The 18,854-nt window shown below is 31.4% G+C and overlaps 1 protein-coding gene across 2 annotated transcripts in view; it reads left to right on the top strand.

Moving 5' to 3' along the window:
- The window catches only part of LOC127731147 (serine/threonine-protein phosphatase 6 regulatory ankyrin repeat subunit A-like), a 36,688-nt gene extending 20,588 nt beyond the window's left edge, over positions 1-16,100 (top strand). Inside the window, exons 20-27 of one of the 2 annotated variants that reach the window (XM_052240078.1) lie at positions 392-458; positions 809-896; positions 1,301-1,384; positions 1,965-2,190; positions 3,950-4,032; positions 9,020-9,111; positions 11,197-11,343; positions 11,769-16,100. In XM_052240078.1, coding sequence (XP_052096038.1) covers positions 392-458; positions 809-896; positions 1,301-1,384; positions 1,965-2,190; positions 3,950-4,032; positions 9,020-9,111; positions 11,197-11,343; positions 11,769-11,890 — 909 coding nt within the window. In that variant the 3' untranslated portion in view covers positions 11,891-16,100. The remainder of the gene's footprint in view (positions 1-391; positions 459-808; positions 897-1,300; positions 1,385-1,964; positions 2,191-3,949; positions 4,033-9,019; positions 9,112-11,196; positions 11,344-11,768) is intronic. The other variant, XM_052240079.1, reaches the window with a different exon arrangement.
- Positions 16,101-18,854: the final 2,754 nt, after the last annotated feature.

The following is an 18,854-nucleotide window of genomic DNA, read 5'->3' as shown; positions in this document are numbered from 1 at the left end:
GGTAAACATTTACAATTTACATACAGCCTTCAAAATTACATTTGTCTAATTGTGATTTTTCAATCAGTCTTCTTCATATTCCTTAGTCTTCTTTTACAGGTCATTTTGATATTTAAAACATAATTTGAACTATGTATCAGGAATTGCTTTTCACAATTGTCCATGAATCATCAATCCAAATTATAAATACAAATTAGATAACATACAGCAATCAATAAACAAACAAACTGACCAATAGCAAGAATTGAAAAGTACATATAAGAAAGTTATCTAAAGAATAATTACACCATATAACTGTAGAAATGTCAGAGCATTTATAAGAGGCTGATTTGATCTTGTTTGTTGTTTTAGATGCGTCTCCTATGGCATTATATGTTTTTATGTATTTTAGACTGGTCCATTACCTTCTATAGAAGACAGAAGAGGGTATTGTCCTTTACATTTAGCTTGTTATAATGGTAAGATAAATCACTCTATTGACAGTGAAGAATCTCCGGGAACTCAATAAGAACAAATAAATTCAAACAGAGCAAACAATTGTACAGCAAGTTTTTTTTAAATGTTGCATCTCATATTCCTATTTTTTTTTCATTTTATAAATAGAATATTCTTTAAGTTGCACAATTTGTTATACAAAATATGGACTCTTAACTTCTTGCAAAAAGCCCAAGAAGACTAGTAGCTAAATTATTCTGCTTTTTTATAAACAAGGGATTTTTTAATAGGTTGTAAGTTGACATTAATGTATGTAAATTTTATCAATGTTTCTTTTACAATACTTATAATGAAACACAATATTTCTTTCCAGGTCATGATGGCTGTGTAGAAGTTTTATTAGAATATGAACAACATAAAGTTTTTTCAGGGAATCTTTTCTCACCTTTACATTGTGCTGTGTAAGTATAGTGAAATACCGTCAATGCTTTTCAAACATAGTATTACATAAAACACATGAAATGCGCAATTGAACATATTTTACATTTGAAGATTTTTTTTGATAATTTGGGAAATATCCAATTTGAACCATGTTCAATTGCCCAATACAAATTCATTATCTGATACTTGTGTTAATTATAAATTATATATAAGTCAAGTCACTTCTCAAACAATGTAACAATCGTCTTGCTAATCTACGAAATAGATCAAACTTATATTGTATCAGGACACAAAAACATGAAGATCACAAGAGTAGTAAAGTTGAAGTACCTCTGTAAAACTTGCATCATCAACTTTGATGTGTTGTGGGAATAAATCTTTCTTTTTTTTAAGGAATGACAGTTTGTATTTGTATTTTTTCCAGGATTAATGGAAATGATTCTTGTACAGAAATATTGATAGAAACTTTAGGTGATAGTATTGTAAATTGTACAGACACGAAAGGGAGGTAAGCAAGACTGTATATAATGGTAATGGAAATTAACTGGTTAATGTCAACAGTGGTAAATGATTTACTATGATCAAAACATGACCCCAATTGAATTTTAAGACATCAAAAGTCAAAATCAGATCTGAATATTTTTGTGAATTTCTTGTCATTTACTTCATGTAGTATATGTTAAAGTAAAGCTTGAATCTCTTAAGATTTGAGAATAAACTCAATTCAGTTTAAAAGTAAGGAATAAAGGTGATAGAATTGTGTAGTAGAGAATGATTCAAGGCTTGTCATTGTGATTAGTTTAAATTGTAATGATTATTATTTCTATTTGTTACAGAAACCCTTTACATGCAGCAGCTTTAAGTGTCCAATGTGAATCTATTATTTCTATTTGTTACAGAAGCCCTTTACATGCAGCAGCTTTTAGTGACCAATATGAATCTATTATTTCTATTTGTTACAGAAGCCCTTTACATGCAGCAGCTTTAAGTGTCCAATGTGAATCTATTATTTCTATTGGTTACAGAAGCCCTTTACATGCAGCAGCTTTTAGTGTCCAATGTGAATCTATTATTTCTATTTGTTACAGAAGCCCTTTACATGCAGCAGCTTTTAGTGACCAATGTGAATCTATGCAGTTACTTCTGACTCATGGAGCGTCAGTGAATTACTGTGATAAAACTGGTAAATCTCCAGTCATGTTGGCAGCAGCCAATGGCCATGCTGCTGCAGTAGAGTTATTACTGGAGAATGGAGCAGATCTTTCCTTTGTTGACTGTGACAAAAACTCAGCATTACATTTTGCTTGTGCTCATGTAAGTTTTTACCAATGTTTAAGGTCTCCAAAAAGCTCTGAAAACATCTCATTTGCTTCTAAAGAAATTTGTTGTTAACGAATACATTTGAATCGTAGGCTCCATGTAGATATAAACATTACAGCTTGTTACCTCCTGAACAAATACATTTGAATCATAGGCTCCATGTAGATATAAATATTACAGCTTGTTATCTCCTGAACAAATACATTTGAATCATAGGCTCCATGTAGATATAAATATTACAGCTTGTTATCTCCTGAATGAATACATTTGAATCATAGGCTCCATGTAGATATTGTTATTACAGCTTGTTATCTCCTGAACGAATACATTTGAATCATAGGCTCCATGTACATGTAGATATAAATATTACAGATTGTTATATCTTGAATGAATACATTTGAATCATAGGCTCCATGTAGATATAAATATTACAGATTGTTATCTCTTGAATGAATACATTTGAATCATAGGCTCCATGTAGATATAAATATTACAGCTTGTTATCTCCTGAACGAATACTTTTGAATCATAGGCTCCATGTAGATATAAATAGTACAGCTTGTTATCTCCTGAACGAATACATTTGAATCATAGGCTCCATGTAGATATAAATATTACAGCTTGTTATCTCCTTAACGAATACATTTGAATTGTAGGCTCCATGTAGATATAATATTACAGCTTGTTATCTCCTTAAACGAATACATTTGAATCGTATATTACAGCTTGTTATCTCGTTGAACGAATACATTTGAATCGTAGGCTCCATGTAGATATGATATTACAGCTTGTCTTCCGGAACAAATACATTTGAATCGTAGGCTCCATGTAGATATAATTTTACAGCTTGTTATCTCCGGAATGAATATATTTGAATCGTAGGCTCCGTGTAGATATAATTTTACAGCTTGTTATCTTCCTGAACGAATACATTTGAATCATAGGCTCCATGTAGATATAAATATTAAAGCATGTTACAGTGTTCTAGAATTCCCATTTCCCGTCACCCGTGGCAAGTTGATTTAGGTCACGGGAAAGTGGAAATTCAAACCTTTGTTGTCCGTGGGCAAGTAAAATTAAATAACAGAAACTTCCTATTCATGCAGATACCGGTCGATGAAACAATTGTATTCTTTTATTTCAATCAAAGTCTCAAAGCAAGATCGTTGTTGGTGTAAATCATGCAGGGGTTTTTAAGTCTAGGGGAGAGAAACGTGCACACATGTTTCACGATCACCGTCATAAATACGCTTGCTAGCTGAGCAAGGGAAATCTGCGATTTCAAGTATCCATCTGGTCTAGACCCAACAAACTAATAACTGGAATGCAAACGATAACAGATTTAATATCCAGATCTCAAAGTCGTGATTTTTGCTTGTAATGTTATCACCTGAACATACAAAATATCAACACAACTTTTGTCATATTTGTTTAAAAATTTATTGCCCCTTGTCACATGTGCCATGGGTGAACAAAAGAGTGATAGCCTTCGCTCATTTGTTTGTCTGTTTGTCCAGAAAATACTATTACTCAGGGACCGTTTCTCTATATGGTAGATGTATTGTATGTCAGCTTGTAGTTAACTTTGATATCCCTTCATTTTGAAGTGATAATTCTTGTGGGAGTTGTAGATGATGTAATTTGTGTAGCCACTCTTCAGACAGATCTGCTTCAGTTACACACACCAGCAAGGTACCATGGCATTGCAATCTTGTTTTGCATTGCTAAAGTCAGATGTTTTTATACTTTTCAGGAACATGAAAATGTGGCATTACTGTTACTAGATAAAATTGATGATTCGGGTACAATCAATTTACCTAATGCTGAACAGAAAACGTAAGTTGTAATGACTTCCTTTACATTCCAATGGTATTAAAGTATATGATTAGGTCAAATTTAACTCATTTATTGCTTACATTTTTATACGACCGCAAAAAATTTAAGTATAATGCTATCACATCGTCATCGGCTTGGTCCGAAGACATTTGGTTTCCGGACAATTACTTTAAGTGTATGGATCTCTATGAAATTTAATCAGAAGGTTCAATACCACAAAAGGAAGGTTGGGATTGTTTTTTGGGGTGATGGTCCCAACCGTTGAGGAATTAGGGGCCAAAAAGGGGCCCAAAACAAGCATTTTTCTAGTTTCAGGACAATAACTTGTGTATAAGTATTTTGATTGCTCTGAAATTGTACCACAGTTGAACGGCAAATGCCTGAATCTGACAGATAGAGGTCAATTTGTCGACAAAACAAGTACCCGTATGTAAAATGTTTACGCCCACAAACAGCGCCACCTATAATTTTTTCTACGGCGTCTTTGAGAACGATGTTCCGTTCTGTAGTAAATTAAAACATTAAATTAACTAAAACATAGAAAAGTAAGTGTAAAAAACTAATTAAAAGATATATTTGCACATGACTGGTTATGCATGATACGCTGGCAATGTGCGCAATGTCCTTTAATCCAAGATTCAAAATTAGTTTGTTTCCTATGTCAAAATGGCGGATTCCAATGTTTACATTTTTCCATCGATTTGAGAGCTGACACAAATTCGTATCCAATCATTAATTTGCATATTATGTACTGTGTAGTGTAGCTTATCCAATGGGATTTACTGTTATAAAGTGGCTATACGTTACCATCCATCGTTACAAAAGTGCCATGTGTTTTGTGTGTATAGCTCAGGAATGATGTGTATTCAATATTTACGGTAAATAATCAATGTTATGTTCATTATATTTCCATGCATACACAAGTCATAACAGCAAATGCATTTTTTATAGAACTTATTAGGTAAACAGACATGTTTAATTGTCTGCTTTAGCAAAAATTCGTGTAAATAAACCCGATGGGTCGTTTTGAATATTCAAGCACAGCAGACAAACACGTGGTAGATTATTGATGTTTGTTTACCTAAATTGCACGCTGTTGTTACTAAATACTTAGAAATAACCATTATCGTGTTATTATTGTTTAACAGCAGATAAAATTAATTTTACAATTGCATTTAACTACTTTCAAGAGTTATATAATACACCTTGCCTAAGAAATAGGTCTAGCTAGGTCCAGGGACCTCCTTTACTAGGTCCTTAAAAAAAGAGGCTGTAATAATGTACATGATGTAAATTACCATATTTACATTCCAGCATTTTTTTGCATTTGATATATTTCATATACATGTACATGTATGTACATAGAGAACAATAGAGTAAATGAACATACATTGGTTTAATTCCCACCTAAGGTATTAATTTTAATACTCATTAGAGGTTGGAGCAAATAGGGCAGATTGCAATTGACCATAATGTAGTGTCTAAAAATGCTGATTGATGTGGCCAAGTCCTCAACATCCTTTTTTCTAAGTATACAGCAGCTCCTTTGAGGATTAGTAAGGGAACACTTCACATATAGTCCAGTGGCTAAGTCCTGTCTTTTTTGTCTCTATTATTTCCTTATTTATATTATTATATTTCTTATATTCTCTTGTACATGTAGTAAGCTAAAGAGCTATCATTACTCTTTTTCCTCATCTGCCTGATAACAATGAAATGTATTCATTGTTGATGTCTGTAAAGTGACTTATAATTTAACTGCTAACAGACATTTGGACTCTGGTGGATAGTTTCTATACTGTTATCTCATTGGCAATCATACCACATCTCTTTATTTTAGTACAGGTTAAGTATTTAAAGTAAGTGACTAACAAACATTAAATCATTTGAAAGAAAAATTCTGCAATGATTTTAGTTTACATATATCAACAATATATTTTGGTTGTATAAATTGTGTCATTATGTTTATAATGACCACTGTAATTGTGAACTGCTATGACTGTCTTGTACAAAATATATTTGAATAAGTTCCCTAATGAATAGTATATAGATGTTTAAAAAAACAAATGTATGTACTAGTTCCAGATCTATCAATTCAAAAATAATTGATGTTTTTTTTAATTAATTGAATAATAACAACTTATTGCAATAATCATGATAATCATGATATTAAAATACAAACTAGCATTCTTATATGTGATACATATATAACTTAATGCAGCTTATTCTGAAATTGTAAGGTATGTCATAAAAAAGAGATTTTTTGTTAAAGTTACCAAAATTGTCTGTATTTCAACCACATTTAGGCCTAGGAGCCTTAAATTTTTAAGTGTAGAGGTTGACAAGCTAAGTCATGACTGTAAATTCAGATATTATCATGAGGTTTTTATTAAAGTAAATAATGCGATTAAATTGATTATCTCAATAAAAAGAACTCTCATTCTGATTTGATACTATGAGATTTTTTCTGATATCAGAAAAATAAATATCTCATTGTTGTCCATTCTTCAAAGAATTTCTGAACATACTGTACATGTATTTAAGTCAGCTTTGTTTTTGTCTGAGACTACTATAACATGGGAAGTGACCAATCTCTATGTTAATTGTTATAGTAGTCTCAGGTTTTTGTTTTGTAGTTCAATTGACTATGCATTTTAGAGCAGTTAAATATGAATTTGGATTAAATTTGAAGTTGATTCAGTATATTTTATGACATAATAACACTCTTTTATTTAAACAAAGCATTTTCAGGCTTTATTTACAGACCAGCTTAGCTAATCATTCATTATTCAATCAATAATTTAATTAAAGGACTCAACAGTTGTTTGTAGGACTTATGAATTCAAATATAAGGGAAAAAAAATCAAAACTTGAAGTAATACATGTAATAGGTATTATGAGAACTGCATGATATCAGATTGCAATACAGCTTTTTGTTCAGTTTTCTTTGTGTTGATTATAATGTTTTAAATCCCTTTCTGGCTTTTTGGATGTTCAGATTTTTTCTCTTGATTAAGAGGAGCAACGGAACTTGTACATCTTATATAGTTTCTTATCTCGGGGGTGGATCAAGCCAATTTTCAAAGAGGAGGCGGGCATGTATTGTCTACATTTTCTTTTTTTCCATATTGTATTTTAATGTAAAGCAAAGTTAAATTCTATTGTAACACAAGTTCTGCTGACAAATGGCTGATAAACCCCTCTTGTATGTAATTATTTGGCATGAAATGAAATATGTTTTTTCTGTATATGGAAATTAGGAATAATCCACCCTCTCTTTATAAAAGACCTGGATCTGCTTAAAAGTTCTTGCTATTCTCAGAATTTTCCATTGTTACATCAGGAATAAAGGCTACCAATAATCATGCTTGACGATCATTGAGGTCACACATAAAGAACCCATCTCTTTGTAGATCATAGTAGAAAAACAAAGAAACAATGTAGTTGGTAACATAAATGTATTTAAAAATATCAAGAGAAACATTCCCATACAGAATCTCTGTCATGACTCAATAAGTTATTTTTCCACTCTTAACAGTGAAATCTTAAATATGTAAATTGATCGGCAAGCCTCGCATCTTGAAAAATAAAATGTCTGTAGGAAAGAACTATTGTTTCACAATTGATGCTGTGTTAGAATTTATAATATCACTTTTTTTTTCCCCATATGATCAGCATAAAAAGTGACAAGTTCTTCAGTCTAAATAACTTTGTTAAATCTCATTTCTGATGGAACATTTTCAGTGCACCAGATTAACAACTTTCTATGTTAGATACTTATTTAAATATAAAAATTCAAGTCTAATTTTAGAGTGAAATTTTAATATATCTAAACAAACTGTTCTAAACAACCAACATGTACAAACACTGAGTTTATTTTCATATCCTTTCTAAGAATATTGATACAAAGAAAGTAAAACAAAGACTTGTATCATTCCATCTACCTAAAGGGTGTTTGAGAATATACAAATAAGTCCAAGTTTCAGAGAAAAGTCAGTTATCTATAATTTTCTTCTTTGGAAGTTTTCAAAAACCTGTTTTATGGTACTTGAAAAAATGCCATATTCAAAGATTCCATGACTATTTTAATGTTACAAGAGTAGAGGAACATTAAATATTGAAGTTTATTAAAAAAAGTGTCGAAATATAACTACAATCATTAATTTTACTCGAATTTACTGTTGTGAACTTGCAGTTTCCTACGACGCGTGTACGGAGTTATCTCCCGTTGATCGCCGCTTCGCCACGAATAAGCTGACACAATTGCGTATCCGGGGAATTTATGATCTATAATTAATATATAAGATCCAGAAAATGGTTTTACTTCATATTTTATACCCCTCCATACGTTACCAAACCCATTTAAGAAATGATTTGGGATTTTCCGTAGACCTACGCAAATTTTCCAAAAAAAATTTCAACTTCCATCGTTGTTTTAGAATACTTTTATAACACCTTTCATAAATAAGTATACATAATAATGAAGCTTATTCACTCAAGATTTGGACCCTACAAGTTTTATTCATGTACGAGTTACAATTAGACGATACGAGGTAAAAAACCAAGAGGTGTACACGTTCACAAGAAAACGGTAAACTCTGACCTTTTATCACGTGACCAATGTCTTGAACTTAGACGCCATTAAATCGTTTGCCGTTCAACTGCCAAAAGGTTCAATACCACAAGTAGAAGGTTGGGATTCATTTTGGGGGTAATTGCCCAAACTGTTCAGGAATTAGGGGCCAAAACAAGCAATTTTCTAGTTTTCAGACAATAACTTGTGTTTAAGTGTAAGGATGTCTGTTAAGTTGTACCATATTTTACAAAAAGAAAATTTCTTCAAATATTTTTTTTTTTTTCCATTTTCAAAATATTTAACTGATTGAATTTATCAGTACTGGACTTTTTATATTGTTCCCATTATAAAGAAAATAAATTCATGAATAGCTTGAAAATGTGAATTTATATATGAAATGTTTATTTTCAGTCCTCTACATTTAGCCTGTAAATATGGATTAGTCTCTATAGTACAAGATCTGATATCCAAAGGAGGAAATGTTCTCGCTGTTGATGAAAATGGTAAGATAAGCATTGAATTGTAATCTTTTTTGATTTACCACATTTTAGTAATTTAACTCATTGATTGTTGAGCAAAATCACATACAGGGTGGAACCAAATTTAAAAAATTATATTATGAAGTGTCCTTTTGATTGTGGCGTTAAACACCATCGATGGATCAATTAATCTTCCCAGTTACAAGTAGGAATCTGGAGTGTCATTGTCTCCAGAGCATCTCAAACAGACAAGAGGCCACTCAACTATGTTTTATCCATTATAAAATCATATGGTCAACAGACTCTATGAAACTGACCATCCCACTGAACAATTATGCTTGCATTGTGATACTATGATAAGTTAATATAATGTGTATATTTGTTGGTATCAACTTTAACCATTGCTTGATAGAAACACTCTAGAAATATAGATTTAAAAACTAAACAAAGAATCAGAGACAACCATGGGTGGCAAATTAAACCTATACTTGATAGAAACACACTAGAAATATAGATTTAAAAACTAAACAAAGAATCAGAGACAATCAGGGTTAGCAAATCAAACCTATACTTGATAGAAATATACTAGAATTATATATATATATATACATTTATTCACACAACTAAGAGTTTGTGATTTGGTCAGGGGAGGCTACTTTTCACTAATTTGGTCCATTCAGGGGCAACATTACTGCAAATCAAGGTGAAGTATACATTAATTAGTGGTATTTCAGATTTTTATATGAGTTTTGTATGTTTATAGAAATTGTCCAACTGAATCAACTAAATGTGTTGTATACACATAATTTTTATATGATTTGCATATTAGGAAATGCGTTTATATGATTGGTCAAGAGGGCTTCTGGTAGTTTCTCTTGAAGTTATTTATTTTTTCGATAGACGACGTTGATGGAACTACTCTTTGCAACCAATGTAAACAAGTTGGTGGTGATGATAACATAAACCAGCTCGACATTAAAAATATTTATTTTCACTTTGCATTCATCGTTGCATTACATATTAAATAAACACAAAACATTCATTTGAATAAGATATTTTTGTAGTTTATTTTTTATCAGAAAGCAAATTTCATGGAATACATTTTGTTGCGTTAACCAAAATATATATTCATGCACCAGGCCAATTCAATGACACAAATATACAATTTATGCTTGATAGAGGTTAAGGGTGGGGAAATTAAATTAATTTTCTCCAATTTTAAAGAATTAGAGCATAGTTACATTCTTAAAGTATTGTACTTAAAAAATGTAACTATGCTCACTGGACCAAGTCACTTACAAACATATAAAAGTCCATCAGACTTTTATTTGTTTGTGAGTGATTTGATCCAGTTTATACACCAATAAATTCCTTTAGAAAGGCATTTAATCCTATAATAATTCTCTTTCATGAAAATTTAAGCAAAATTAACTATCTATTTAAATGTATATTTGCCATAAATTATTCTGGATTAAGACTAATGGAACAGTTATATGTAAATGATATACTGTATACTGGTAATCAAGGTTAATTCAAAAACACAACTGTAAATGAAAATCTTAAACCACGAGCGAAAATAATTCAAAATTATGAAATATTAAATTTTCCACTTTCTTGAGATTTTCTGTCTAAATGAATGAAATCTGACTTTGAATGATTGTATACTTAAAGAATGTAACTATGCTCATGCTGATCTCTAAATTGATATGATTGCTGTGTGTGCATGATATTCTCTTTCAGTGTTTTGGCATGTGGAATTTTATGGTAGACTAATTCATTTTTTATTTCAAAGATTTTTTGTCTTTTTTTTCAGCTCTCTACATTTCAGAGAGAATATATAGTCATTCTAATGTGTACTTATAAAATGATAGTTAATTGAACTAATCTTAAGTAGGACTCTGAAGAATTCAAACTACTATAATTGTTGTTTTATTGCTTTTGAATGAGACTGACATGCGTATTTGCACACTGCCTGAAAAAAGCAACATATCTTATTGGCAGAGAGTAGTCAGCATGGCAGACAATTTTATAAGATGATACGGCATCAGCTACATGTAAACATCAGCACTGTATGATAGAAAGAAATACACAGTAACTTTTTCTTTCCAGGCCATTCCCCTGCTCTGGCATGTGCCCCGACCAATCGAGTAGCTGAGTGTCTAGCTATTGTATTAGCACATATGCCATTCTCACAACCACCTAACAATACCTTCCAAAGAAGAAACCGATCTGAAAGCTCTCCATCAGCACCATTTGGTGAGATTTCAATTACTGGTCAGACCCAGCAATTTCCTACTGTTTTATTTTAGAAACTTTTTTGAGGAAATTTTACTTTATTGCAATTTTATAATTTTTTTGAATGGGCCTGATCAGTAAAGAAATGTAACATATTCTAAACGCTTATTGTAAAAATATACATATGTTTTTGTAAATAATTTTTAAAAAGCATGAATTCTATGTATATAGAGCATGAAAGTATAAAAATTCATTCTTTATGAATATTTGTGTATTTTTTATGAAGTTTATTTATTTTTTCAAACTAAATTGTGTATAATTAAAGTCTTAGCATGGAAATCAAATCATTTTCTTTCTTTCAATTCTAGAATAGTATATTATTTTGATAGCTGAGAGTTTCTGCCATTTTGTAACAAAAACTTCAATCTTGAAACTGTATATTTTAGGTGCTACAAGAACATTAGACAACCCAGGAAGTCCAGCTGGAATCGGTAGTCCTGCTGGAAGTGTACAAGACGTTAAAGAACATTCAGGGTCTTATCAAAGTTCTGACTCAGAATTCTATTGATAATTATTTTATTTAGGATAATATCATGACTATCATGGACAGTTATCACCTGCCAAAAGTCAAATGGAAGTATTTTAAATGAATGAGATAATATCACATGGTTCAGTTTCAAAAAGATTTCCGAGCTTCGGATAGAACTAACAGTCTCACTAAGAAGGAGTCGTACTGTTGCCAAAGAATTGCTCATCATTATTAAAAATAAAACAGAAGAATGATATAAAGTGTCAGAAGCAAAAGGTTTAATTAGACGTTTTAATAAACGCTCATTATTTCATTTAGATATTACTTTTCATTTATTCTCTGACATCGACTCACTAATCTATTTATAGTAATTTGAGAGCTGTTTGTGTTCTTTGTGTAATATTTTTAAACTAGAAAATTAGGAGGACTATTAAAATATTTGAATATACACTTATTAACAAATTAGGTTTTACAGTTTATATTATACAAATATTATTTATTTTATAATTTATTAAACCGAGGCTTTTGTTTATGAAAACATGACTTATACATTTAGTACATTTTACAATCAGTGTTACACAGGAATATTTTTGAAAGTGCTGTATTTTATGCTCCTTAAAAACGTGATGGGAGCTTAAGGTTTCAGGATGGTTACATAAGTTTGTATTGCAGAAAGATCTTATAATTTGAAACACAGCTACCTACCATGTAATGTTGTTCATTTGTATTTTCTCTGTTGACACAAGTCTAGTCCTGAAATGGTCTTATATTAGTCTCAAAATTGTAAAAATGGTTTCATATAGTAAAATTATGTTACTATGTCTCGCCAGTATGAAAATGTAGTTCAAATTCAATTTTCAACATTATTGCATACACAGTTTCTGAGTTTTGCTTTCTGCTATTTTAAAAACCAGCACATGATCAAAAGTCTAAATGTTGTGATGCTCCTTGAAACTATGAATTATGTTAAGGGGAAATTGCCTTGTAAGCTCTATCACCTTTTATTCCTTGACTGATTCATACCCCCATACTGGGAAAGTCACCAACATGGGACCTTAGTGTTACTGTTTTATGAAATTCTTTTGAAATTTGTATATGGCAACATCTGCATCAAGTTGTAAATCAGTGCCATCAAAAAGAAATTATGGGAATTATGCCTTATGAACATATGAATAAATATATATGTGAAAATTGTTTTCTAAGTGCTCTCACTCTTGCAGTTGTTGACAGATTTTAAGATCATCAATATCTTGTTTGAGTTTCAATGAAGTGCTGATCTAAAAAGTTATTGGTAGTTATCCTGTATAATTACAAGTCCTTTCACTTAATTCTTGATGGATTTCTATGAAGTAGATATGCAAGGTTTATTTCAACAGCTTTTGAGTTGGGAAATTAATGCTGTTTGTAAAATGTTTTGTGGGAAGAATTGCTCTTGGAAAATATATGAACTATGTGACAACAGTGCTCTCATGTTTATAACATTAAGATGATCTTCCCCTTTAATCTGTTTTTCAGCAGAGGGAGACATTGAAACATAGCTCTTATATTTGTGTAATCGTCCAAACTTACAGCCTATCTCCTCTTGATTTAGAGTTTAAGTTGCAGTGAACAGTAATATCCTTTTGTCAAACAGAATTGCCTGAAAGATAAATTTTAAGAAACCCATTTTTGACTTAAAAATGTATGCTCATTTTCCATTGCATGATTGGACTATAGATACAGGCTTACTGGTAGTGGCTAACCAGACTGAAGCAAAATATTTCCTTCATATAAAACACAATATGTTTTCTCATTCAAATCCTCTAACATTGTCAACATAGCATTGCTTTATTGAACAAAATATTTGTGTGATGAAATTTTTTTATGATTTGAGATATAGTGGTAAATAGGAGTTAGTTGAAATTTGAGAATTATGTTTTAGGGAATCATAATCCCTCAGATCTCTTAATGTCAATGTAAGGATGTATTTTATCATGATATTTGTTATTTGTAGATCACTTATTTATTTTGTCCTCCATTTATTGACAAAACTTAATACAATGAATCAATTTTCTGTATTGTACTTATTCAGGGTTTACAAAAAGGAAGGCACTTGGTTGGATACAGATGTATTTAGGACATTTTATATTTTGCATTGATTCAAAATTGTTGAAGTGTCTTCCTTTTTGTGCCATACAAACTGTTCATGTTCCATTGTACAGACACATATCATCCCCAGAGTGCCTATTCTTTTGTTTCTGTAGTAGCTCAATAGTTATTTTGTCTGTCTGTTTTACTAGAAACCACTTTGTTATTTCTTTGATATAGTCCAGAAAGTTAGTTCTGTAAGGTGTGTACATCTATAACAATCAATCAATCATTTCACAGAATTTAGAATAAAATTCTTTATTAAATAAATCTGTTTAAAGATATTAGTCTGGATTGTTCATTTTTGACAAAAAAGCTGAAATCAAATGTTATTAAATGAAGGAAGAAAAAAATGGAAGAACGTAATAGAAAATATTTCTTTTTTTAAATTTAACTTTTAAACACCTTATTGCTACTTTACATTACATCACAGCCATACCCATAACAGTTTGACCTCACAAGAGAAAATCTCTGATGCCTCAGAGCAAAATTGATCATTGTATAATGGCAATAAGGTAAAGATGATGAAACATCCTAACTTTTATTTCACACAAATGTGGGCTATTACCTTCATCACATCAGTTGTTATTGTGTCACCTTTATATGTTTTCTATAAAAAAAGATATTTTGTTTTTCTACCTCTTGGCAAGTTGGAAATAAATTTTGTTGCTTATGTCCTTGAACTGTTAATATTTGAAGTTATGCCAGATGTATCCACTAACCAACCAGTCAACTCACATTTTTGTCATTACAAATGATGGGATATAGGAGTAATTCAGTTTGTCAGACACTGGTATTGGAATTGGTCATTTGATTATCCTTTCTCAGAACAATGTTTGATGACCCCTTGGTGATGACCCCTGACATCCAATCAATAATCAGAATTTCTGTCATTAATTTGTTTTAGATTTGATTAGATATTTGGTTTTGATCATTTGAACTTGTTTAAAATTAACTGGCCCTGTCTGACATCTAGTACGGTTACCATCATGGATATAGTATTACAAATTGAATCCTTTACTAAGACATTCTCTATAATAACAATGCTCATTCAAAACATGTGGAGTTATGAATGTATATGTCGTATGAACATAATTTCTAGTTTCTTGTTTTTTTTGAAAATCAAATGATCATGTACCAGTGTGTCAATCTTTTAGAAAGTATAATATTTATAATATAAATTTATTATGTTTATTTATATATAGATTCATTAGTGCTTGTTATCTTGTAGAAAAGTTTCATATCTGTCTCGGGACTACTGTAATGTTGAACTTCAGTATTTAAAGAACAAAAAAGTTTGCTTAAATTGATAACAGTTACATCAGTTTTATAATTATTCCAGAATTTGTTCTAACATAAGAGGTAATTTAAGTTTCTAAGTTCCTATGAGAGTTTTTACCTTTGACTATTCTAATATTTTGTGATGAATTAAGTAAATAAATTTAAATTGAGAGTGAATGATGTTAGGAGTCTAGGGGCTTGTCCTGTATTATAGGTATAAATCATATGGACCTGGGTAAATGGTTTCCTTTGTGCCAAAACACCTTATCTCTCAAAACCTTGTTATATTATTGTCCCCTAGAACTGTATCCCTGTTATGTTTTTGTTTGTGCACATGTGGTACAAGGAACTTTTCTGTGATTAATTTATGCTTGTGCTAGATTTATGTAACCTTAGAAACCATCATTGTTTGGAAGGACAACAAGTTTTCTTATAACAAATCTAATCATCTTTCGTTATTAGTTTTTGCTTAAATTCAGAAGAAAAATTTTGTTTGATGTCGGGTACAAACCCTAAAAATAAAAAAAAATAAAAAGTGAAATATTAAACTGAAAAGTAAAGAATCTCATTAATTTTATTGTAGGCTGAACTTGCCAATGTAATTTCTTTGATGATTTCTAAGGAAACAGGTTTGTTATTATAGCTGATCATGTTAACTGTATATATGTATATTGTTACTACTAATAGATAGGGACCTAGAATATATTAACTTGTTGTGTATGTAATTAAGTTTAATATGGTTAAAACACAAACCACCATAGATGTTTGTTTCTCATAACATTTCTAGACTTGATATATTTGCAAAATGTAATACAGAAGAATAAAACATTTTTGAAAGAAATTGATTATATGTACGGTATGTACCATTGCCTGTATGAAATCAAAACAATGTGTCTGGGTATGGTAATACGGCATCCAGCAGACAGTAAACTTGCTGAGTACAACGTTAAAATCAAGCTCTGCATGTCAGTCTGGTATAAAGCAGGGGTCATATTCATATTGCTATAACATGTTCTTGTCCTGAATATGCATTTAATTGTCGCTGGAAGTCAAGCGGCCATCTATAATCATCATAATCCAAAACACATAGTTGGTGCCAAGTTTGTTTCATCTGTAACTTCAATAGTTTGTTTCATCTGTAACTTCAATTGTTTGTTTCATCTGTAACTTCAATTGTTTGTTTCATCTGTAACTTCAATAGTTTGTTTCATCTGTAACTTCAATAGTTTGTTTCATCTGTAACTTCAATAGTTTGTTTCATCTGTAACTTCAATAGTTTGTTTCATCTGTAACTTCAATAGTTTGTTTCAATTTATTGAAACACAGTTTGAAGATGTGCACCTCTTATTTTGAACAGATTTGAATGACTTTTTCTCACTTTTGTCATGTGTGGAACTTTATCAATTTTGTCATAAAGGTATTAAACCTATGTTGGGCTAATATATCAAGGTATTATACCTGTGTTGGGTCAGTATATCAAGGTGTTCCAAAAACTATGGGTAAAAAGTAAAAAAACAAAAAGAGCGAACTCCAAGGAAAATTCAAAACGGAAAGTCACTTATCAAATGGCAAAATCAAAAGCTCAAACACATCAAACGAATGGAAAACAACTGTCATATTCCTGACTTGGTACAGGCATTTCCTTATGTAGAAAAACCTGGTTTTGTAGCTAGCTAAACCTCTCACTTGTATGAAAGTCGCATAGAATTCCATTATATTGACAACAATGTGTGAGCAAAACAAACAAACAATAAGTAAAAATGTGGTACAGAGTCAGCCTCGTGTTATAATCTTAATCACTATAAAAACATACAACTATGTAAACAAAGAAAAAAACAAAATGGCATATAGACAAAGCACATAGCAAAAATTGAGAGATAAGAATACAAAAAAATGACCGTAGCATAATAACACCATGGCAGGATGTATAAATACAGAGCCATGCCAAAAGTATATAACCAACAAGAATGTGTCTATAGTACACGGATGCCCCACTCGCACTATCATTTTTTATGTTCAGTGGACCGTGAAATTGTGGTCAAAACTCTAATTTGGCATTAAAATTAGAAAGATCATATCATAGGGAACATGTGTACTAAGTTTCAAGTTGATTGGACTTCAACTTCATCAAAAACTACCTTGACCAAAAACTTTAACCTGAAGCGGGACAGCCGGACGGATGGACGAACTGACGAACGGACGCACAGACCGAAAAACATAATGCCCCTAGGTGGGGCATAAAAAAGGACTAAACAGTAAAGGGTAAAAATATACAAAGACAAATAAAAAGAACACTATAATTGTAATTTAATTCGTTTAAACAGGCAGTGCATTAGAATGATATTAATTTCTCCATGGTGTTTTCATCACATGTAGTATAGAGGGCGTTAGGTTTTCACGCTTCAAAATTATTTTCGTGGTTTTTTATTTCCTATATATCATTCAGCACTTCACCGTCAATCTGAACAGTTGGAATTTATCTTGGTCCGCTGCCATCTTAAATATCTCCATGGATTCAGACTCCAACACCACTTGATGAATCTCCTGATGTTTCATTACAGAACATTTTGAGAGCTGTTAAATAACTCTTAACTCCGCCAGGAGTCTCATTGATTTAAAAAATGAGGTTCAAGGGTCTACTTTAACTGTCGCTTCGCAGGTTAAAAACCGAAAGTTGAAAATGAATATCATTGGAAATATGAAGGTAATAAGGTGCAACATACACTTAATTCTGAAGTTTTAATCAAGTAATTTGGACTATTGAACATTGTAAATCAGATTATGCACGTGAGACTGTTGTTGAGGTTATTTACAAACTTTAAAAACGCAACAAATTGATAAAGATTGCTGATAGCAGTGAGGGTGGTTAGGATACTGTTAGGAAGTATGAGACTAACCCGGTTGCAAGTGATACCGAGTATGAAAACAAATTCATCAATGCAGAGAGTAGAGCTATTAAAAAGCGCAAGTTCAAGGCGTCAAAAAAGGTTAAGTCTTCTTCTACTTATGCTAATAATTCTGCTCAGAATGTACCCAATATTCCAGCAACATTCCAACTGCAGCCCTTTCGGGAACCTCAGACCGGTTGGTATGCCGGTTTCCTGTTAAACTCCAACATGCCCAGCACGAGCGGAAGTCGGCCTAAATTCCAACAAGGAGCCTGCTATGGTTGTGGATCTATGCAACACTGGAGGAATAGATGCCCATTCAACCCAATAGCAGTCAGTAAGTCAAAAACGGAATGATTTCATAAAAGATGAGTATTTAAATATTTCTATTGATAGTCAATCGAGTGCACACTAACTTACACACGACTACCTTGAAAATGAACAAGGTCAGGAACAAATTATCGTCAAAGGTAGATTAAAGAGACATATTGATTTTTGGTATAGTATCGGTTGTTATGATTTCATTATTGACACTATTTTACATGGATATAAAATACCTTTTTTTAACTATACCGCCTTCCGTTTGCTTACATAACAATCGTCCTGCTATTAAACACAGTGATTTTGTTTTGGAAGCTATTGATGATCTTTTGATTAGAGGACTTATTATTGAATGTACTAATAAACAAGAGGCTGTCAGAGTGACA

Source organism: Mytilus californianus, unplaced genomic scaffold, assembly GCF_021869535.1.
Source record: "Mytilus californianus isolate M0D057914Y unplaced genomic scaffold, xbMytCali1.0.p SCAF_2, whole genome shotgun sequence".
Taxonomy (NCBI): Eukaryota; Metazoa; Mollusca; class Bivalvia; order Mytilida; family Mytilidae; genus Mytilus; species Mytilus californianus.
Note: the sequence above shows the minus strand (reverse complement) of the source record. Positions and strands in the feature narration are given on the sequence as shown.